Here is a 23,420-nt window from a genome sequence, read left to right as displayed (position 1 = left end):
AGCTTCATTCTTCATCATATTTCTCCTCCTCTCAGTCAGCCTCTCTGATTTTGATGTCATCATGTTTTCCTCCTATTATGATGGTCTTGTGTAGACAGTGCCAGGCCCTGTGAGTCAGGGATAGCCAGGCCGTTTTGTGTCTGGAAGAGTGTGTTGTAAGCGGTCCTACCCTTCCTTTGGCTCTTACATTCTTCCTGCTACCTCTTCTGCAATGGACCCTGAGCCTTGGAAGGTGTGATAGAGATGTTTCAGTGCTGAGCACTCCTCTGTCACTTCTCAGCACTACCAAGCTTTTTCTTCACCTGGAGAAACTTGCCAACTGTTAATTTTAAAAAGTAGCAGATTATAGCTGGGTGTGGTGGCACATACCTTTAATCCCAGCACTTGGGTGGATGCAAGAGCTCTGTGATTTCAAAGGCCAGCCAGAACTACAGGGTGAGTTCCAGGTCAGCCTAGGTTGGAGTGAAATCCTACCTTGACAAAGCAAACAAAAAATAATAAATAAATAAAAAGTAGCAGATTAATTGAGTTATAATTTATATAACATAAAGTCACTCTTTTGAAGTTTATAAATGAGTTTTTTTTGTTTGTTTGTTTGTTTGTTTTTTTTTGCCGAGGCTGACCTGGAATTCACTGTGTACTCTCAGGATGGCCTTGAACTCACGGCAGTCCTCCTACCTCTGCCTCCTAAGTGCTGGGATTAAAGGCGTGCACCACCATGCCTGGCTTCAAGTGAGTATTTTTTTTTTTTTTTTTTTTTTGGTTTTTTCGAGGTAGGGTCTCACTCTGGTCCAGGCTGACCTGGAATTAACTCTGTAGTCTCAGGGTGGCCTTGAACTCATGGCGATCCTCCTACCTCTGCCTCCCGAGTGCTGGGATTAAAGGCGTGCGCCACCACACCCGGCTAAGTGAGTATTTTTAATGTATTTACAGAACTTTAATTTTTTTATAGACCAGCAGGTAACAATGGACCAGAAGACATTCTAACAAACCAAGCAATTAGAAGGGACTCGCAGGAAATAGAATTGTATCATCCCTCAAAGAAACCCACACTCATTAGTAATCATTCCTGAGCATCTACTTTTATCTCTGCACTGCATTTACGTGTTTTGGGTAGTTCATATAAGTGGAATCAGACTTCATATGTATGGCCTTTGTGGCATTAGCATGCCGTTTGGAAGCTTGCCCATACTGTCGGACATTGGAACACAGTACTTCGTTACCTTTCAAGGCTGAGTGATACCCCATTGCCTCGCGTTTTGTGTTTGTCTTCATCACATGGTATACATGTGGGTTCTTTCACTTTGGGACTGTTTGTCAGTATTGCTACTGTAACGTTCATGCACATGTTTTTCTATGGACATGGGACTTTGGTTCTTGGTTGTATAATTAGGAGTTAGAATTGTTAATGGTTTCACTAATGGTGGAACTGCCAAACAGTTTTATATTCTTGCCAACACTGTATGTATGTAGTCTTCAGTTTATTCACATTTTTAAAAAATTTTATTTTTTAAAACTTATTTGAGAGAGAGAGAGAAAGAAGGAGGGAGGGAGGGAGGGAAGGAGGAAGAGAGAAAGAGAATGGACATGCCAGGGTCTTCAGCCACTGTAAAAAACTCCATACACATGTGTCACTTTGTGCATCTGGCTTACGTGGGTCCTGGCACATAACCTGGCAGCTAAGCCATCTCTTCAGCCCACTTTTTTTTTTTTTTTTTAAGGTAGCGTCTCACTCTAGTTCAGGTTGAACTGGATTCACTATGCAATCTCAAGGTGGACTAGAACTCTCTGCAATCCTCCTTCCTACCTCTGCCTCTTGAGTGCTGGGATTAAAGTCGTGTGCCACCATGCCCAACTTATTCACGTGTTTGCCAATGCTCTTCACTGTGCAGCCTAGGCTGAATGCACAATCCTCCTGCCTCTACCTCCCGAGTGCTGGTGGCATTTGAGAGCGGCAGAGAGAAAGAAAGAGGGAGGGAGGGAGGGAGGGAGAGAGAGAGAGAGAATGGGCACGCCAGGGCCTCCAGCCACTGCAAATGAATTCCAGATGCATGCGCCCCTTGTGCATCTGGCTAACGTGGGTCCTGAGGAATCGAGCCTCAAACTGGTGTCCTTGGGCTTCAGAGGCAAGGGCTTAACCACTAAGCCATCTCTCCATCCCCATTTATTTATTTATTTGAGAGAGAGAAAGAACCAGAGAGAGAGAGAATGGATATGCCATTGCCTCTAGCCACTGTCGATGAACCCCAGAGGCATGTGCCATCTTGTGCATCTGGCTTACGTGGGAACTAGGGAATCGAACCTGGGTCCTTAGGCAAACCTTAACTGCCAAGCCATCTCTCCAGCACCATTTATTTATTTATTTTAATTATACAGAATATTAGATTTCATTATGACATCTTCATATATGCTTTTTTTTTTTTCTTTTTTTGGTCTTTTTGGGTTAGGGTCTCGCTCTAGCCCAGGTTGGCCTGGACTTCACTGTGTAGTCCCAGTGTGGCCTCGAACTCACTGCAATCCTACCTTTGCCTCCTGTGTGCTGCAATTAAAGGTGTGCGTCACCACACCCAGTTTGTGTATTTTGTCTGCAGTGGCCAGAGGCCCTGGCATGCCCATTCTCTCTCTGTCTGCCTTGTTCTCTTTCTTATTCTCATAAATAAATAAATAAATAAATTAATTAATTAATTAAGGAATCATATTCTCCCTCTCTTATTCCCCTCCCACTGTGTGGATCCTGACCTGGTCTACATTTATTGATTTTTGTTTTTTCATTGTAGGCTCTCACTCTAGCCCAGACTGACCCGAACTCACTCTGTTGCCCCAGGCTGGGCTTGAGCGCGCATTGATCCTCTTACCTCTGTCTCCTGAGTGTGCTGTTATCCTTGATGACCCAATGTGTTAGTTTCATTAGGGTTGCTCACTGGATACTGGTGTGGGGTTACTTACAGGAGCAAGGGCTCTGTACTAGGGATGGCAGCACTGGAGATATGTCTTTACTTCTCTAGAGACCATTAACTGCTCATAGGGACTTTGGGGAGAGGTGGGGCCTTGCTGTTCTCCCCTCTCATGACAGACAGGATGTTGTAATGTCCCTTTTGTTTACAGCCATCAAGTGAGTGAGTGCCTTTTTGTCTGATTTGCAGTTCTGTAACGATAACAAATTTGAGCCCCTTTCCTAGTGCTTTTTCACCATTTCTATACTTTCGTGGTGCTGTTTCTTTGTCCGTTTTTACACTGGGCTGTTGAATACAGTCATCATTCATCATATTTTGTGGACACTTTCCTGACACACTTTCTCCTGTTTGGTGGGCATCTTCCGGTTTCCTTTTTTTTAATCAGCTTTTAAAATTTTTATTTATTGATTTATTATTTTTTGGTTTTTCGAGGTAGAGTCTCCCTCTAGCCTAGGCTAACCTGAAATGCACTGTGCAATCTCAGGATGGCCTCGAACTGACAGTGATCCTCCTACCTCTGCTTCCAGAGTATTGGGATTAAAGGCATGTGTCACCACACCCAGCTATTTATTTATTACAGAGAGAGAGAGGGAGAGGGAGAGAGAGAGGGAGAATGTGGGCCTGCTGGGGCTTCCAGCCACTGCAAACGAACTCCAGATGCATGTGCCCTCTTGCGCATCTGACTTAAGTAGGTCCTGGGTAATTGTACCGAGGTCCTTTGGCTTTGCAGACAAGCACCTTAACTGCTAAGCCATCTCTCCAGCCCAGCATGTTTTTTTTTTTTTTTCAAGGTAGGGTTTCACTCTGGTCCAGGCTGACCTGGAATTCACTATGTAGTCTCAGGATGGCCTCGAACTCACGGCAATCCTCCTACCTGTGCTTCCCAAGTGCTGGGATTAAAGGCGTGCGCCACCATGCCCAGCCTTGCCCAGCATGTTTTTTAAAAATATTATTTATTTTTATGTATTTATTTGAGAGAGAGAGAAAGAGGCAGATAGAGAACTGGGCACATCAAGGCCTCCAGCCACTGCAAACAAACTCGGGACTCATGTGCCACCTTGTGCATCTGTCTTACGTGGGTCCTGATCTTCCCCTGTCTTGTTGGCAGAGGTGTTTTTGTTTTGGTGACGTCTTAACTTGTTTTTGTTTATTACTTGTGCTTTGCATGGAAGGCGGAGCAAAAGACCTGCCCCTTAACCTTGGGTTGTAAAGATTTGTTCTTAGGTTTTCACCTCACTGTTGTTTAATTTAGCTCTTTAGGATGACTATCCATTTTGAATAATTTGAATTTGTAGTATAAGGTAAAGATCCAGCTTCATTATTTTGCCTATGAATATTCAATTATTCCAGCACCATTGGTTGAAATGACTGTTTTTTCCATATTGAAATGCCGTGGCATTCCACGGAAAACCAGCTGATCATGAATTTTAAACACTTATTTTGGACTCTGAATTCTATTCTGTATGTCATCAAATGCCAATATCACACACTTTTAAAAATTAATTAATTTGTTGGGGTGGGGGGAGAAAGGGTACGCCAGGGCCTCTAGCCACTGCAAACAAGCTCCAAACTCGTGTGTCACCTTGTGCATCTGGCTTATGTGGATACTGGGGAATTGAACCTGGGAGTATCACACTCTTTTTTTTTTTGTTTGTTTTTTTGTTTTTTCTTTAAATTCTATTTATTTGTAAGCAGAGAGATAGAAGAGAGACAGAGAAGTATCACACTCTTGATCAATGTAGTTTTGTACACAATTCTGAAATCAAGATGTGTGAATCCCCTTCGCCCCCCCCCCCCCAAGATTGTTTTGGCTCTTCTGTATTACAAACAAGTAGTCATGTTTGCTTGACTGCAACCAGGACTCATTATGTAGCCTAGGCTGCCTCAGACACATGATCCTCCCGTCTCAGCCTCCTGAGCTTTAAAAAATAACCTCAGAAAATCAATTTGTGTGAGACCAAGTTAGCTGGATCAAAAAAAAATTACTTATTTATTTGCATGCATAGAGAGCCAGACAAACAGAGAGAATGTTGTGCCAGGGCCTCCAGCTGCTGCAAACAAAGTCCAAGTGCATGTGCCACATTGTGCATCTGGCTTTATGTGGGTACTGGGGAATTGTACCTGGGTTTTTAGGTTTTGCAGGCAAGTGCCTTAATTGCTGAGCCATCTCCCCAGCCCACAGCTGCAATTTTTGAATGGAATTGAAGCAGATCTGTATTGTCTCCTGTCATTTGGTCTGAGACTGAGCATGTGCTATTGTCAGAATTCTATAAATTTAAACTACAAATGATCCCAAATTTTAAAAATATCATTCACGTGAAACATCATACAGAAATAATAAATGTTCACGTTGAGTATTTGCATAGTGAGCACACCCCCGAAACAAGAACTTACATCTAAACAGATAGCGTCGCCTGTGTCACTAGGGACAGCCAGTGCTTACTTTGATTTAGATTGTGTAATTTGCCCGTGTGTGTTGGTACAGCTGAAAGCCTGTGTGAGTGGGAGCCGAAGCTCTGGAGGTAACAGTACACCACTGAAGGTTGTGGACTTGAGACCTTGACTGTCTGGGTTCACAGTCTAGCTCTACTAATTACTAGCTATGGCACAGTGGACGAGTCACTTAAGCTTTCTGATCCTCACCTGTAAGTTGAGGAGAAACTACTTTATAGGAAGGGTTAAAATACTTAGACTACTTAGAAAAGTACTCAGTGATCACCACAGGTGTACGATGTGTTGACTGTTGTGTTGTGCTGTTGGCATTACTGTGTATCTCCTCACTGGAATAGACAGTGACTTAACTGACCTGTATTCTCCAAGTCTAACACTGTGCCCAGCATGTAACAGATACTCATTAACTTTTTGAGGGAGTAAGAAAGGAAGAGGGGGATTACAAATAATGAATCAGGGCTCCTGGAGAGATGGTTTAGTGCTTAAGGTGCTTGCCTGAGAAGCCTAAGGACCTAGGTTCAATTCTCCAGGTCCAATGTAAGCCAGGTGTACTAGGTGGCACTTGGTCTGGAGTTTGTTTGCAGAGGCTAGAGGCCCTAGCATGCTCATTCTCTCTCTTTTTCTCTCTGTCTCAAATAAAAATAACTTAAGGGCTGGAGAAATGGCTTAGCAATTAGGCGCTTGTCTGCAAAGTCAAAGGACCCAGGTTCTGTTCCTCAGGACCCACGTAAGCCAGATGTACAAGGTGGCACATGCATCTGGAGTTAGTTTGCAATGGCTGGAAGCCCTGGTGCACCCATTCTCTCCCTTTATCTGCCTGGTTGTCTCTCTGCCTTTCTCTCATACGTAAATAAATAAAAGTTTAAAAAATATTTTAAAATAAATTTTTAAAAATAATGAATGAACATTCCTAAATCTTTCCCTGAAACTACTTTTGACAGTTCTCCTGCCTTTTGTTTGCAACAGTTATTGGAGCTTTTCGACAGTGAAGACCCTCGGGAACGGGACTACTTAAAAACAGTCTTACATAGAATTTATGGCAAGTTTCTTGGTCTTAGAGCATTTATCCGAAAACAGATTAACAATATTTTTCTAAGGTAAGTGGAACGTTGGGGAGCAGGACACACAAGCTGATGGCTTTAAGAAGTATTACATAAACCTCTCCTGTTTGAACATAGTGTACTGACTTTATTCCCCTCTCCCTCCCCTCCCTTCAGGTTTGTTTATGAAACAGAACACTTCAACGGCGTAGCTGAGCTGCTGGAAATCTTAGGAAGGTAAGCACTTCTAGCAACTGCTCATTTCAGGTGAGTGTCATTCTGAGGGTTCCGCTCACATGAGCAGGAAGATGCTGACCTAGAGCTCTTGTTCTGTGCACACTGGGTCTGTTTTTGTAGCCCAGGGTGAGACCTGGAATTCACTGGAATTCACTGGAATTCAGGGGGCCTTGAACTCACAGAGACCCTTCTACCTCTGCTTCCCAAGGAGGCATGCACTACCACGCCTGGCTTCCATTGAGTATTATTTGTGCTTAGTATGTTTTCCAATTGATTCTAGAAGATTTGACTTCCTGTTCCCCTTGTTCCACACTTATGCACTACCAATTCCTCCAAAAGGAACACATAAAGTTGGTCCAGTTGTGGTCAGACCAGCTACACGAAACAAAGCATTGTGTTTCTTGTAGCTTGGCCTTCCCCACATATGCTCAGAACAGATTTATAATAAATGGAAAAGATGGCCATTTTCCACAGAGCTGTGTGCCCAGGTGGCATCCGACCAGCTGCTGCATGCAGTGGTGGAATGAATTGGAGACAGCTGGCGTGAGGGTTCCTACACACGAGGGAGCTCACCGAGCTGCCTGACGTGATTGCTTTAGTCTCTCCTCCAAATAAGAGGAGAAAAAGAAGGTGAAGCTTCCTAGTTTTGCTCAGTGACCTCCTAGAGGCTGGGCAGAGATCGCAAGAATGCAAAGAAATGATGCCTAGGGATAGAAATGGTTGTTTGTGGAAAGTTAGCCAGGAGGTGACTGTGGAGAAGGAAGGGAAAAAGTTTGGCTAAAAGTTTCGGAAAGCCATCTGACTAGTTGTAAAAGCAGAGGGACCTTTGTTAAGTGCTTATAAGCTAAGTTACTTCTTTTAAATGTCCCCACATCCTTCCTACTTAAAAGTGCTGTTGAAGTAACGAAACCATCTCGCGTCTGGTGGGTGTGCTTTAAGTCTACTTTAGTGTTGAGCTCTCTGCAGCTTCTGGGGTTCTGCTTTGGTTCAGGGAAGTTTGCAGAAAAGGGGGTCGGCAGAATGTAAGAGCCACAGAGTGGGAGGGAATATCCAGAGACATAGCCCTCCCCCAACAGTGACAGACTGCTGCTGTCACAACTCCATGGTGAATGCCAGCGATCCCACCCAGGAGGGCCCTCAGTGGAGTGGGGGCAGGGAGGAGGGAAATGACAGTGCTAATATATAATTAAGAAAAAAGACCTTGAATGTCACGGGTGGGTGGGGTGGGTGCCGGGTGACCTGGTGGTTCTAGGAGGCCCAGCCTGAGCTGGGCCCCAGCTAGGCCGGGCACTGACGAGGTCTCCTTCCCTTTGCCCTTAAGCACGGTGGAGGCTGGGCCCAGCTGGCAGGATGGGTAGGAGGCTATGATTATGTTTTTGGACAAATACGAACTCATTAGAAGTTACCCAGAGTCGCCAGGCATGGTGGTGCACGCTTTTAGTCCCAGCACTTGGAAGGCAGAGGTAGTAGCAGGATCACTGTGAGTTCGAGGCCACCCTGAAACTCCATAGTGAGTTCCAGGTAAACCTGGGCTAGAGTGGGACCCTACCTCAAAAAGCCAACAACTACAACAACAAGTTAAGGAGTGTCATAACAAGTGTGTCTGGTTTCGGGTGTTGGGATCCTCCGGCTAACCTTTGTCTTTTCTTTCCTCAGCATTATCAATGGCTTCGCTCTGCCTCTTAAAGCAGAGCACAAGCAGTTCCTGGTGAAAGTGTTGATCCCTTTGCACACCGTCAGGAGCCTGTCACTCTTCCATGCCCAGGTAGAGTGTTCAAGTACAGCTTGTTCTTCCTTTGAGCTAGGGTCTTTCTATGTGGCTCAGGATGGCCCTGAACATGCAGTGCTCTTGCTTTAGCCTTCTAGGTGCCGGGATTACAGGATTGAGCCACCACACCTGGCTAAAAATACAACTTTTGAAGCAAAATGAACAGTTTGTCCAGTTAGTGCTTCCCAGGATATTGTTTTCTCTTAATCTTAAAAGAGACATGGGGCTGGGGAGATGGCTTAGCAGTTAAGGCTTAAGGACCCATGTTCAACTCTCCGGGTCCCACATAAGCCAGAAGCACAGGTGACACAAGCACGCAGGGAAGCACATGGGCACATGCTGGTGAATGTGCTGGAGTTTGACTGCAGTGGCTGGAGGCCCTGGCATGCCAGTCCTCTCTCTCTTTAGCATAAAAAAAAAAGAGAGAGACATATTGTTGCAGTCCTATTCGCATTGCTGGTAGAAATCACCCAACCAAGAGCAGCTCCTGGGAAAAAGAGATTTATTTTGGCTTACAGGCTCAAGGGGAAGCTCCACGATGGCAGGGGAAAACGGTGGCATGAGCAGAGGGTGGACATCACCCTCTGGCCAACATAAGGTGGGACACAGCAACAGGAGGGTGTGCCAAACACTGACAAGGGGAAACTGGCTATAAAGCCCATAAGCCTGCCCCCAACAATACACTCCCTCCAGGAGGCATTAATTCCCAAATCTCCATCAGCTGGGAACCTAGCATTCACAACACCTAAGTTTATGGGGGACACCTGAATCAAACCACCACCCATATTAAAGGTTAAAATTCTTCCTCAGAGAGCTTGCTTAGAGGTTAAGGCACTTGTCTGTGAAGTCTCAGGACCCAGGTTTGATTCCCCAGTACTTGGTTAGCCAGATACACATGGTGGCACATGTGTCTGGAGTTTGTTTGGAGTGGCTAGAGGTCCTGGCCCATTCTCCTCCCCCGCCTCCCTCTCTCAAATAATAAATAACAATTTAAAGAAAACTTTAAAAAAATCCTCAAAAAAGAAAATGGTATGAATTTTTTCCTATGCCCAGAAGAATCATGGGGATTTAAAAGGTAGGAGTGAACTTTGTGTAGTCTAGTTTCACAGCAGTTTGGACAATTTGCCCAAGTTCACAATATCACCTGCTTAAGAGACTACCTGTAGTAGGTGGTTCGTGGACTCTTGAGGTTGATGCCTTTGGGTGCTGTGTTCTTGAACATGTGTGTAATCCTGCCTCACTTAGCGTTGGGCTCTTCTACCTTCCCACCTCTTCCTCACTCTGCACACGCAGATGAGTTCTCATAAGTAAACACGCCTATTGGTGTTTGCACTTGTTTTTAAAAATTTTTATTTTATTTTGGTTTTTCAAGGTAGCATTTCACTCTAGCTCACGCTGACCTGGAATTCACTATGTAGTCTCAGGGTGGCCTCGAACTCACTGCAATCCTCCTACCTCTGCCTCCTGAGTGCTGGGATTAAAGGTGTGTGCCACCATGCCTGGCTAAGCCTTCATTGCTTTAAAAATCACATCTTATTAGACGTGGTAGCTTACGCCTATAATCCCAACATTTGGGAGGCTGAGGTAGGATTCTGTCAAGAGGCCAAACTGTGCTATAGCATGACACTCTTCAAAAACAACAAAATAAATTAATAATAGTAAAAATCAGATCCTGTCTTGTCTCTACTATTCTTTCTTTCTTTCTTTCTTTCTTTTTTTTTTCAGGGTAGGGTCTCACTCTAGCTCAGGCTGACCTGGAATTCATTACGTAGCCTCAGGGTGTCCTCGAGCTCCTGGTGATCGTCCTACCTCTGCCTCCCAAGTGCTGGGATTAAAAGCATGCACCACCATGCCCGGCCTATTATTTTTTTTTATGTTTTGTTTTGTTTTTGAGGTAGGGTCTCACCGTATAGCTCAGGCTGACCTGGAATTCACTATGTAGTCTCAGGGTGGCCTTGACCTCACAGCAACCCTCCTCTCTCTGCCTCCCGAGTATTGGGATTAAAGTTGTGTGCCACCATGCCTAGCTTCTTTTTTAAATTAAAAAAAAAAATTTTTTTTTATTTTTTATTTATGAGAGAGAAAGAATTGGCATGCTAGGGCCTCTAGCTGTGGCAAACAAACTCCAGGTGCATGTACCATGTACCTCTGGCTTACCTGAGTCTTGGGGAATCAAACTGGGGTCCTTTGGCTTTGCAGGCAAATACCTTACCATTCTCCAGCCTTCATTATCATTTCTGTATTGAACATTGCATTGCATGGTAATCAACTCACTAGAAGGCAGATAATTGACATAGAAGTATTTCTTTCATTTTTGTTTTTTAAGTTTCTCAAGACTCTGCCTCCCTCCTCTCACCAATGGCAGTGTTTACATGAAAATGTAACACATTTTTCTAAGCAGTGTTCTTTAAATGTGAAATTCTCTGTTTCGAGGAAAAATTAGTTCATGTTTCTAATTTAGAACACCATCTAAATGTTGGTGTTTGTGAGGGGGGATTTCTTATTCAGGAATCTTTAATACCCCCGCCCTGCCCCTACCCTTTTTATTTTTTTTGTGCAAGCCTTGCCTTTGGTTTTTGTAATGGGATACCATATTTCCTGATCATTTAAGAAAATTTTGTTTAGGGAGCTGGAGAGAGGGCTCAGCTATTAAAGATGCTTACTTGCAAAGTCTTATGACCCAGGTTTGATTCCCAGTATCCATGTAATAAAGCCCATTGCACCAAGTGACACGTGGACCTGGAGTTCGTTTGCAGTGGCTGGAGGCCCTGGAACATTTATTTCCTTTCTGTCTCCCTGTCCCTCCATTGTCTGTCTGTCTGTCTGTCTGTCTGTCTGTCTGTCTGTCTATCTATCTATCTATCTATCTATCTATCTATCTATATATATATATATATATAAATTCTATTTAGACATAGAGTTCTGACCATGGCGGGAATAATCTTTGATGAGCTGTGGGCACCCCTCCAGGTAGTCAGCTGGGTGATTGGAAAGTACTGCTTCTCCTGTACTCCTTGCCTGGAAGCCCAGGACTCGATGCTCATGAAGACCGAGTGGACGCCTAGGAGATGCACAGCCCAGATTGCACCTAAATGAGATGGGGCTGAAGGCGTCTCAGTGCCCTACTCACTAGTTGCAGATTTCATGTCTCCGTACTCTGGGAGAAAAAACATTCTCCCCAAATATCATTGCTGTCACTCTTTGGCTCAAACAAGCAGCTTTTAGCTTAGTATGGTGGCATGCGCCAGTACTCCCGACTACTCAGGCTGCTGAAGCAGGAAATCACTTAAGCTCAGAAGTTCAAAATGAGTCTGGGCAACACAGCCTGATCTTTCGATAAATAAACAATAAATAAGTGTAGTTTTTTATTTTGCTTTTTATGCTTTAAAATTTTTACTTGTTTATTGTTTTTTTGAGGTAGGGTCTTGCTCTAGCCAGGCTGAACTGGAATTCACTATGTAAACTCAGACTGGCCCTGAACTCACAGTGATCCTCCTACCTCTGCCTTCCAAGGGCTGAGATCAAACACATGATCTACTATACCTGGCTTAAAATTTTTTTTATTTTATTTATTAATTTGGGAGGGAAAGAGGCAGAGAAAGAAAAAAGAGTGGGCATGCCAGGGCATCCAGCCACTGCAAACAAATTCCAGATGCATGTGCCACCTTGTACATCTGGCTTATGTGGGTCCTAGGGAATCAAACCTTTTGGCTTTGCAGATAGGCACCTTAACTGCTAAGCCATCTCTCCCTCCCTCCCTCCCTCCCTCTCTCTCTCTCTCTCTCTCTCCAGACCCCCTCCCCTTTAAATGAGCATCAGAATATAGTGATTGGAAAATAAGAAGCAGGGGCTGGAAAGCTTTTGAGGAAGGTTTCATATTCTGTATTTGAGTTCTTACTGTAGAGTATATAGAATTTAAAATTTGATCTCTTTTGTTTGCTCAGTTGGCATATTGTATAGTCCAGTTTCTGGAGAAAGATCCTTCACTCACAGAACCAGTAAGTGTTTTTGTTGTTGTTTTCATAACTTGAGAAAAATTGCATTTGCTAAAAGTGTATTTGAAAAATTTAAATGCCACTTTTTAATTTTTTTTTTCATTTTAGGTTATTAGGGGGTTAATGAAATTTTGGCCTAAAACGTGCAGTCAAAAAGAGGTAAGACCTTAACATCAGAGAGTTTCTTGCTGATTGCCAGACATTAGGGTTAAACTTGTATAAAAATACATCTCTTTCCCTCTAAACCTTGTCTTGGAGTTGTCTGTCAGTTTTCTCATTTTACTGTGATCAAATTGGGAGCCGTTAAGTAGGCCACCCAAACAGAGAACACATGTCCCAAACTCTGATTACTGGCCTCTGTCTGCTGTGCTGTTTAGCCTGAGCTACCCCCAGCCACACCCCTCTCCTGTGTCCACTTACCTGGCTCCTTGGAGACCACCTTCTCAGCAGCACCCCAGCCACTGCATGGCACAGAGGGCTTGCTGTCAATTTGTTCTGTACCGGAGCAGCCTGCTCCAGGCAGTCCTGTTAACACATAGTGTGGGTGATGGCAGCCCGTCACTGGTCTGATTCTAAACTCAGAGAGACTGAGTACCGCTCAGTCTTGACAGATGGCAAGGTCTACAGAAACAACCTCTTCCTCAAATCAGCTTTGATTTCCCATAGTTTACTTTCCCATTGTTCATCTCAATGGAAAAGACGCGTGTTCTTCATATTTTAATTGTACACTTGATTTCCCCCCCAGTGATGTTTTCCATGAACAAGTGGGAAACTTTTTATTTCTCCATCTGTTTTCACTATATTTGGTACAGCTGAGCAGACCTACTAGATCTGGGTCCATTGTGTGACCTAAAAGCTCTTTTGGACACATAGCTCTGAGGACATGAGATTCACTGTGTTCTACAGAGAGCTCTGTGCGTGCTAAGTGCAGGCCTAGAATGTGTGCTGACCCATTGCATGTAATGCCTTCCCAGGAGTGGGCTTGCCCCTGTCCTCGAGCTTGCAGCGCGTAGTAGGGACTGCTGCTGCTTGGCAAGGGACAGCGTGTGCTGCCCGCAACTTTCACACAGCCTTGGGGGAGGATCGCCTGTCCTGCACGTGGTGGCGTGTGGAGTCAGAAACCTGGGTTGCTAGTAATGAGAGGAGAGGACTGTTCCCCAGGGGCTCAGGGGCCTTTGCCTAACACTTGTAGCCAGTTTGTTGTTTTTTTTTCCCAGAATAAATAGGATTATATGTTCAGTGCTATAGGGAACTTACTTTAAAGAGAGTGCCTATAGTAGCTCTCTGAAGTGAACATCTCTGAACATGGGATGATGCCTGGTTACTTGTTTCAGGTTACATTTTTCTTGAAGTAGTGCAGCTCATTGATTCTCACTGATCATGTGCGCTGATTTTGACCTCACATTTTATGCTTTGCTTCTGTTTACAGGTCATGTTCCTTGGGGAGCTGGAAGAAATTCTAGATGTGATTGAACCCTCACAATTTGTTAAAATTCAAGAACCCCTGTTTAAACAAATTGCCAAGTGTGTGTCCAGCCCCCATTTTCAGGTTGGTAGTAAAGAGGACTTGAGCCAGTGCCTTGTGCTAGACAAATGAGTTTGCTTAAATTCCATTTGTGCTGCAAGAAATGTCATGGTCACGAGCTTAATTTGGGGCTTCCTTACATGGCAACAGTGGTATTAACAGTAGTCACCTGATCTTGAGCCCCTGCCCCCAGCAGGCTTTGTGACGTGGATGTCTAGTGACTTCAGTTCTCAGTGCACTCTGCAAGAAGGCATGGTAAAAGAACTTCTCTCAGGCGAGGTACTAGATAAGAAGTAAGCGGCTTGAGTTTCTTTAGTGTAATGCTTAAGAGTGAGAAGACAAGTCTGGTGTTCTCTAAAATGCTTGATATTCTACCATTGCTATTTATAAACTTCACATTATCCTGTGAAAGTCCTGTGAAAGTTTAGAGGAGGCTCAGAGAATGCCTTGCTCAAGGTTTTCAGTTAATACGGGAGCATAGGTGACTTGATGTTCCCAGAAGCCCTCGACCTTCCCGTGGACTACTCTGCCTCCTTGTGGCCACTCGCAGGGAGCGCAGGGAGGCGAGCCCGGGTGTGTGCTTGCTTTCCGGGCTTCAGAACTCACAGGGATCAGGGTTGAACACACATTGTGCTGCATCTCCTGGCTGTCTCCCCGAAGGTTGATCTTACAAACCTAGAAGATTCTACATACTGCCTGTCACACGTCCAAAGCAGAGGCACACCTCTGCTATGGACTGGGATCATTTCATGGTCAACTTTGCCCTGAGCTGTCAGGTGGAGGCAGTGACTCTTGCTGTTGCTTTTAAAACGAAAGACAAACTGGTATGTCCAAGCAGCAGTCTTCTGACGGACTAGTGCTGCTATCACATAGAAAGAGGGAAACATAGATGCCACACCATTACCTGAGGGTTCAGACGTTAGAGCACCTGTCTGGGCGCAAATAGAAAAAAAAAAAGTAGGGCCATACATAAGTACTTTATACATTACAGAGAGTCTGTACTGCTTGAACATTGGGTTGTTTGCCTTAGATTTTATTTTTCAACAGGATGTGGTGGGAGGTCAAGGAGCAGATACCATTTCACAGTGAGCGTCACTCGGCAGGCTGAAAGGATAGCTTAGAAAGAAGACATGATGCATTAGGCTGTGGGTGAAGCTCAGTAGTTGTGTGTTTGCTCTGCCTGTCAAGGCCTTGAGTTTGGCTGAAAGAGAAACGGAGAGAACAAGAAAGAAAGGAAAGAGTGGAGAGAGTATATTGGTTGGCTCTTGTTGCTGTGACAAAACAGTATGGACAGGGTAGCTTAAACAACGGAAATTTATTTTGTCACCATTCTGGAGACAGGAAGTCTGGGACCAGGGTGCCAGCACGGTTGGTCTCTGGTGAGGTTCTGCCTTCTGGCATGCACACCTGCCTCTCTGCTGTGTCCTCGCGTGACCCCCTGGTGTGTGCTTGCAGGTTGTTCATTCATCACGTTGCTCTTTGGCTCTTAGGTGCTTGTTTCCTTCAGCCTCTACAGCCTCAGTCACAGCTTATATCGAGTCTGACCATAGAGTGCTTTCTTTCCCTCTCGGTTTCATCAATTCCGTAGGGATAATAGAACAGAGAGTTAAGAGCAGGACTTGGTGTCTGCTGCTACTTAGCCATGTGACCTTGAGCCAGCGGTTGATGCCAGTTTCTTCATTCACAAAACAGGAAGAATGGTGCTAAGTGAGTTATAAGATGTAAAGAGCTGACGTGTGTGCGGACCACTTCGCACAGTGCCTGGTGTGTGGTGGACATTCAGTAGTGGCTGTTTTCTCTCTACTCACAGAGTCTAGTGCCTAATAAATCCTAGAAATTTTTTTTGAATGAAGTTGAATAATATAAATGGAAAGATTCTGGTTTCTCAGTCTTGTACATTTTTTTTTTTGCTTCCATACCATAATTGCTTATTCTATATGAATGAAAGAAGCCACTCTTTCCCTTCCCGTTGTGTGTGTGTATGTGTGTGTGTGTATGCGTGTGCGTGCGTGCGTTTGCTCTCTGTCTCTCTCGGCTTTAGATTTTATTTTTGAGCTGTTCCCTTTGGTTTGGAAAATCCAAATTGAGAAACTTGGGCCCAGCAGATCAGATCGATGAAACTAGAACCTCTTGGTAGCTCAGTGGACACAGAACAGGTAACAAGCAAGTGTAACTAACTATAGCCAGTGTTCCTGAGTCCAGAAATTAGGCAGTATTTCCTGGCTTGTTTTGCTTAAAAAGGAAGGGTCCAGAAGTAAATTCTAGAAAGGACCTGGGCCTCAGACTTGAGGCTCTAGGGTTTTTTTGTTGTTGTTGTGGTGGTGGTGGTTGTTTGTTGGTTTGGTTTGGTTTTTTTGAAGTAGGTTCTCGCTCTAGCCCAGGCTGACCTAGAATTCACTATGTATGTATGCAGTCTCAGGCTGGCCTTGAACTCACAGCAATCTTCCTACCTCAGACTCCCAAGTGCTGGGATTAAAGGCAAGCACCACCATGCCCAGCAAGGCTCCAGTTTCTGCCATCCACCCAATTTTTCCGAACCTTACAGGTGAGGGCTGAGGTACTGGATGGTGGTAAGGATGACTCATTCTCCCCATAGGAAGGTGTTGCTTTTGGCTGCGGATGAAGTGGTCAACATGACTCTTCCGCAGGGATGGCCGTCCTGAGCACGTGTGGGTCTCTGGTTGATCTGAAATGTGCGGGATGAGAGAGGAGTATCAATCACTTTCCCATTACTATGACAAAATCCCAGACAGAGTAACAACAGAGGAAAGGTTTATTTTGGCACATGGCTTCAGAGAGATGCCATTCTGTGAAGGTTAGGGAAGGCAAGGTGAGAGAGGAGGCTCCGTCCATGGCGGTGGAAGTGTGTGGCAGGAGCGGTTTGCATCCCACGGATGAGGAAGCAGAGCAGCGTGAGGCTAGGGCTAACCTTTAAAGGCCCGCCCCTGGCCAGGTTCCCCCTTACCAAGCTTTCAGAGTAGCGCCATAAGGTAAGGACTGGGCATTCGGGGCACAAGTCTGTGCACTTGAGGGGCTGGTCTGCATTTCCCATTCAAGCATAAGACCTGAGGCGGGCAAGGAGATCTGTAAGCTGGGCCAGGTAGTGAGAGGACTGATACGGTATATGAAAGTAGGGGAAGGTGCTTGGAGCTGTGCAGGGGAAAGGCTTGAATTGGATGAGTTGACTTAAAGGAGAACATAAATAAACAGGAAAAGTAACTTTTTTTCTTCCCCAAATGGATGAACCACTTTGGAACTTCCTGAGAGGTTTTTAAGTCTGCAAAAATGCAAAATTTTATTAATATTTAATTATACTTTTGGCTAAATGATTTAAAAATAGTCTTATGAAATATTTTTGTTTGAAAAGATTATAATTTGCTTTATCTTTGTCCTTTTTTCTCTTCCCAAAGGTGGCAGAAAGGGCACTCTATTATTGGAATAATGAATACATCATGAGTTTGATAGAAGAAAACTCGAATGTCATCCTTCCCATTATGTTTTCCAGTCTTTATAGGATTTCAAAAGAACACTGGAATCCGTAGGTTTTCCGTTTCCTTCCCTCCTGTCTGTACGATACAAAGTCTGGCAGCTCACTGTGTGCCAGGGCTGTGCCTTGTTGCCGAGGACATGAAGTCCTTAAGTCCATATGGCCTAGGGCTTTGCTGGCTGGGTGGGAGTCTCCACAGTCAAGGGATGTTCTAGCGAAGCAGTGCTGTTTGCCACTGTAGGCTCCCTGACGGACTGGGAAGGTAGCAGTTGTATTTGGGGATGTGCTGGAGCCTAAAGGATGCCCATTTGCCTGGCACTACTCAAATTCAACTTTGTCAAGGCAGGATCTTATTATATGTCCAGGCTGCCCTCAAACTCATGAACCTCTTGCCTTCGCCTCCTGTATGATGGTATCATAGGCATATCTGTCCGCACGGGGCTTTGAGTCATCCTAGAGGACCTTGGCAGATGGTTGAGATACAGAGTCTTTTTCAAATAGGGGCCTGTCCACCACATAGCAAGGTACAAAGATAAAAAAAATTACCCACCACATTCTGAGGCGCGAGGGGATGGTGCTGGAAGATGAGGTTAAAAAGGGAGGAAGGGGGCTGGAGAGATGGCTTAGTGGTTAAGTGCTTGCCTGTGAAGCCTAAGGACCCTGGTTTGAGGCTCAATTTCCCCAGGACCCATGTTAGCCAGATGCACAAGGGGGCACACACATCTGGAGTTTGCAGTGGCTAGAGGCCCTGGAGCACCCATTCTCTCTCTATCTGCCTCTCTCTCTCTCAAATAAATAAATAAATAAATAAATAATAAAAAAAGGGAGGAAGGCCCACAGTAACATTCACTGAGTGCATGATGAGGTAATACAGAAAAGTTACCAGGAAGGAAGGGGTCCACAATAGATTTACTTTGTACTCTAGTCCAAACTGTCCTGGAACTAATTCTGTAGCCCAGGATGGCTGCCAAATCACAGTGATCCTCTTACCTCAGACCCCTTGAGTGCTGGGACTGAAGGTGTACGCCATCATGTCCATATTAAATTTGCATTCTATAGCATGATCTATTTCCTAATAGCCAACTCAGTTGTTGGACTTATTCTATAGAGGGGAAGTCTTGAAGAAGCTTAATTTAGTCCCTCGAGAGTTAAAATATTCTGTATTGGAATGGCTTTATGTATTTATGTTATTTTAATATCTATTACTTGTATTTCTCTGGAATAGAAGGGAACTTTTAAAAAATTATTTATTTATTTATTTACTTATGAGTGACAGACAGACAAAGAGGCAGGTAGAGAGAGAGAGGGAAAATAGGTGCTCCAGGGCCTCCAGACACTGAAAATGAACTCCAGATGCATGTGCACCCTTGTACATCTGGCTAATGTAGGCCCTGGGGAATTGAGCCTCAAACCGGGGTCCTTAGGCTTCATAGGCAAATGCTTAACCACTAACCCATTCCTCCAGCCCGGGAACTTTTACGTGGTATTAAAAAATTCATAGCCGGGCCTGATGGCACACACCTTTAATCCCAGCACTTGGGAGGCAGAGGTAGGAGGATCGCTATGAGTTCGAGGCCAGCCTGAGACTACAGAGTGAATTCTAGGTCAGCCTGTGATACAGTGAGACCCTACCACCACATATGCAATTTAATTATTTTGTTCTTATGGAGTTGTAAAATACCATATTTTCATTTTCAAATTTGCCAGGTGTTACTAATAGAACTTTCAAAAAATAAAAGGAATGCTGGGCATGGTGGCACACACCTTTAATCCCAGCACTTGGGAAAAAGAGGTAGGAGGATCGCCATGAGTTCAAGACCAGCCTCAGAGTACATAGTGAATTCCAGGTCATCCTGGGCTAGAGTGAGGCACTATCTTGAAAATCCAAAATCAATAAATGAATAAATAATTAAAGGAGTGGTGAGTGGTTGAGACCTGAGGAAGTGGAGGGCAGTTGTAGGGATGTCTATAGCTGCTGCCTCATACTTAGTGCTACACCCGGGCTCCTCTGAGGATGGCCATTCTGGGACCGCAGGTTTCCTTTGTATTGAACACATAGCAACAAATCTTTCCTACTTTCTTATAAATGCTTTAATATATGGCTTAACATTTACTTCTTAGTAGTAGTGGGAGAGTTTGTTGCAAAATAGAAAAAAGATAATGTTTTTTAAAAAAATGTGTTTTATTAATTGAGAGAATGAGTATGCCAGGGCCTCTAGCCCCTGCAAAGGAACTCATGAACTCCAGACACATGCACCAACTTGTGCATCTGGCTTTTAGGTGGGTCCTGGGGAATTGAACCTGGGTCCTTTGGCTGCTGGAAAGTGTCTTAACCATTAAGCCATCTCCTCAGCCCAAGATAATGATTTTTTTGCAAAGGGCAAAACTATTTATCCTGAGAAACAGAGAAAAGGAAGGGAGGGTACTGGTTAGTTTCCAGGGTGGGTCTGAAGCTTCCTATCCTGTCATGACCCAGTCCTCACCCAGGTCACGAGTTCGTTCATTCAGCACTTGACGAGGCAGGTCACTGTTTGGCTGCTCAACTGTGCAGTGCTCTGTGCATCAAGGTCATCAAAGTGACTGAGTAGGAATAGATGGACCAGTGGAGTTGCAACTAAAACATAGCCCCCCCTTACAGGAGAATTATGTATTACTGATTCTAAGGAATTAAAAACATTTGTTACCATAGGAACAGCTTCTGATTTTAAATTATATATATTATTATAAAGAAAATTTTATGCAAACCCGGGTCTCTAAGGTTAGTTCTACCATGGGTACTTATTTTTAGGGTGATTTTTTTTTTTTTTTTTTTCCAAGGTAGGGTCTCACTCTATCCCAGGCTGACCTGGAATTTACAGTATTACAGTATCAGGGTGGCCTCAAACTCATGGTGATTCCCCCTTCCTCTGCCTCCCAAAGGCTGGGGTTAAAGGTGTGTACCACTATGACTGGCTATTTTTTTAAAATTATTATTTATTTATGTGAGAGGAAGAGAGAGAGAGGGAGGGAGGGAGGCAGATATGTAGGCATGCCAGGGCCTCTAGCCACTGCAAACTCCAGATGCATGGACCACCTTGTGTATCTGGCTTATGTGGGTCTTGAGTAATCAAACCTGGATCCTTAGGCTTCACAGGCAAGTGTCTTAACTGCTAAGCCATTTCTCCAGCCCTTTAAAAAAAAATTATTTATTTATTTATTTTGAGGCAAGTGCAACAGACTGGCCTTTTTTCATGAGAAAGGAAGAGAGAGAATTGGAGCACCAGGGCCTCTAGGCACTGCGATTGAGCACATGCGCACCACCCTGTGAATGATCACCTTGTGCATCTGGAATACGCAGGACCTGGGGCGCCAAACATAGGTCCTCAGGCTTCATGGGCAAGCGCTTCAACCGCTAAGCCATCTCTCCAGACCCCTTGCTTTATTTTTGAGACAATGTGTTGCTATATAGCTCAAGCTGGCCTTGAGTTCTTGGTTCATGTGCCTCCACCTCCCAAGTATTGGGATTACAGGTATGCACCTCCATACATGGTAAAGTTGTTTTTTGTTGCTGTTGTCAGGTGGCTATAGGTAACTCTATTCCTGGTACCAGTAACTAGAAGGGCCATATTAGGTTTTCATTCAGCCACCAGTCAGAAAGATCTTGAGCAGTAAAGAATCTAAGTGTCTTGAAGTGAGGTGAGTGGCAGGACTTCTTTAGCTGGCGTCTGAACAGTCGTAACTGCACGTGCCACAGAGGAGTCCTGCATGCAGAAGTTGTTTCATGCCGGGCCGGGTGGCGCACGCCGTTAAGCCCAGCTCTCGGGAGGCAGAGGTGGGATGATCACCGTGAATGTGAGGCCACGCTGAGATTCCATAGTTATATCAGGTCACTCTGGACCAGAGTGAGACCTTACCTCAAAAAATAAAAACAAAACAAAAGTTGTTTCACATCTGTCACTCCGCAGCCCCACCCTGGAAACTAACCAGTACCCTCCCTTCCTTTTCTCCGTTTCTCAGGGCGATTGTGGCGTTAGTGTACAACGTGTTGAAGGCATTTATGGAAATGAACAGCACCATGTTTGATGAGCTGACAGCCACATACAAGTCAGACCGTCAGCGGTAACTGTTGAAAGCTTTTTGAGTTCTGTCCTTGCTCTTTGATGAAACTGCCTCGCTGCGTTCCCAGTCATAAGCAGCAGTTTGCTTTATTGTATTATGTATATTCTTGTTTATTTATATGCTTGTTTTTATGTGACTGCTAGCTGTGTCTTTATTAGCGTGCCATTAGATGAGAAAGCTTTGTGGCAGGGTCATTTTGATAAAATTGTTGCTTTCCTCCCTTTTATTTCATTCGGCCACAGGGCTGACAGTGTGGCCCTAAAACTGCTTCTCGGCCTCACTCAACGAGACTGTGAGGAAGTTAGACATCTGGATTTCCTCCAGCACTTGGAGAAACCAGGCACCATTTGTCCAAAGCTTGCTTTATATTCTAGAACTGTTGCAGTCAGGTTCACATTGCTGGCAGAAATCACCTGATCAAGAGCAGTTTTGAGGGAAAAAAAGGGTTTATTTTGGTTTACAGACTTGAGGGGAAGCTCCGTGGTGGCAGGAACAATGATGACATGAGCAGAGGGTGGACGTCACCCCCTGGCCAACATCAGGTCGACAACAGTAGCAAGAGAGCGTGGCAAACACTGGCAAGGGGACACTAGCTGTAACACCCTTAAGCCCACCCCGACAATACACTCCTCCAGGAGGCGCTAATTCCCAAATCTCCATCATCTAGGAACCTAGCATTCAAAACACCTAGGTTTATGGGGGACATCTGAATCAAACCACATTCTGCCCCGGCCTCATAAACTGATAACCATCCATCATGTAAAATGCAATGCATTCAGTCCATCTTTAAAAGTCCCCATAGTTTTTATCAATCCCAGTGATGTTCAAACATCCCTATAATCCAAGATCTCAACTGATCCATAATAGTCCCCCCCTAAAAAAAATACCCCCAAAACATAATGGCACAGAATAAGCACTCATATTGCAAATGATGTCATTGGGCATAGCAAAGAAATATTCAACCAATGCAAGATTTAAAACAACCAGGGCAAACATCAAGCACTGTAGTTCCAAGTTCAACAGCACTAGGCACTGACAAGTCTCCAAGTCTGATAATTCTAACCACTGACAAGTCTCTGGAGTTCCAAATTTGACCCTCCAGCTAGGCTACTCACAGTCTTGGAAAAGTTCATATGGGGCTGACAGCTCTCCTTAGCAGCCATCTCGTGTTCCCAGAATGTCCACTGGGCCTCCACTGTAATCCATGGGTCCATCCTCATAGCTCCATTGGGTCTCCATGCAGGCACTCCAGCAAATCAGCAAACCTGGTACACACTACCCATGGCCATTTCCAAAACACAAGACCATGTTGCAAATTCAGTGACCCTTTCTTTCCTGCATTTCTCATGCTCCATAATGCCACGTGGGGTGCCAATTTGTTAATCCAGGGGGAATAAATCAGACTGAAAAATAGGACACTCCTTCAGCATTTAAGTTCCTTTAAAAGATTGCATTCTTTCTGTTGTCCCAATACAGATTAGCTAGCCCAATCTCAGTGGTTGAAATCTCTCACATAATTGCAGCTGAACAGGCAGAAGTTTCAGCCCATAGGTTTCATTTTTCTCTGTCATATCCCTCTGTTCACACTGGTCCATTTCTACACAATGCAACCCTGCACAACTTCAGGACACAGCCATAACAGCAAGCCTCTCACACAAACTGCTTCTAGCCCAGTCTAGGCAAAGCTCTTTCTCACCCTCATAAGCCAAACCTCACAGTTCTTAGTTCTTACTGCATTCAGGTCTTTCAACTCTGACCATAATAGTCCATCAAGCTGTATTTACAGCACTGCAAGCTGTCTCTTGGGCCAGGGTTTCAAATTCTTCCATATTCTTCTTGAAAATCAGCTCCAAAAGGCCAAAGCC

At 44.5% G+C, this 23,420-nt stretch overlaps 1 protein-coding gene across 2 annotated transcripts in view; it reads left to right on the top strand.

The window, feature by feature from the left end:
* The window catches only part of Ppp2r5e (protein phosphatase 2 regulatory subunit B'epsilon), a 185,536-nt gene that overhangs the window by 155,858 nt on the left and 6,258 nt on the right, over positions 1–23,420 (top strand). For both annotated transcript variants that reach the window (XM_004649252.2, XM_004649251.3), the window contains exons 6-13: positions 6,372–6,502; positions 6,623–6,682; positions 8,339–8,447; positions 12,395–12,448; positions 12,554–12,604; positions 13,875–13,994; positions 17,381–17,508; positions 21,454–21,555. In XM_004649252.2, coding sequence (XP_004649309.1) covers positions 6,372–6,502; positions 6,623–6,682; positions 8,339–8,447; positions 12,395–12,448; positions 12,554–12,604; positions 13,875–13,994; positions 17,381–17,508; positions 21,454–21,555 — 755 coding nt within the window. The remainder of the gene's footprint in view (positions 1–6,371; positions 6,503–6,622; positions 6,683–8,338; positions 8,448–12,394; positions 12,449–12,553; positions 12,605–13,874; positions 13,995–17,380; positions 17,509–21,453; positions 21,556–23,420) is intronic.

This window comes from Jaculus jaculus, chromosome 7, assembly GCF_020740685.1.
Source record: "Jaculus jaculus isolate mJacJac1 chromosome 7, mJacJac1.mat.Y.cur, whole genome shotgun sequence".
NCBI lineage: Eukaryota > Metazoa > Chordata > Mammalia > Rodentia > Dipodidae > Jaculus > Jaculus jaculus.
The sequence above is the reverse complement of the archived record's forward strand: the minus strand, read 5'-3'. Positions and strand labels throughout refer to the sequence as shown.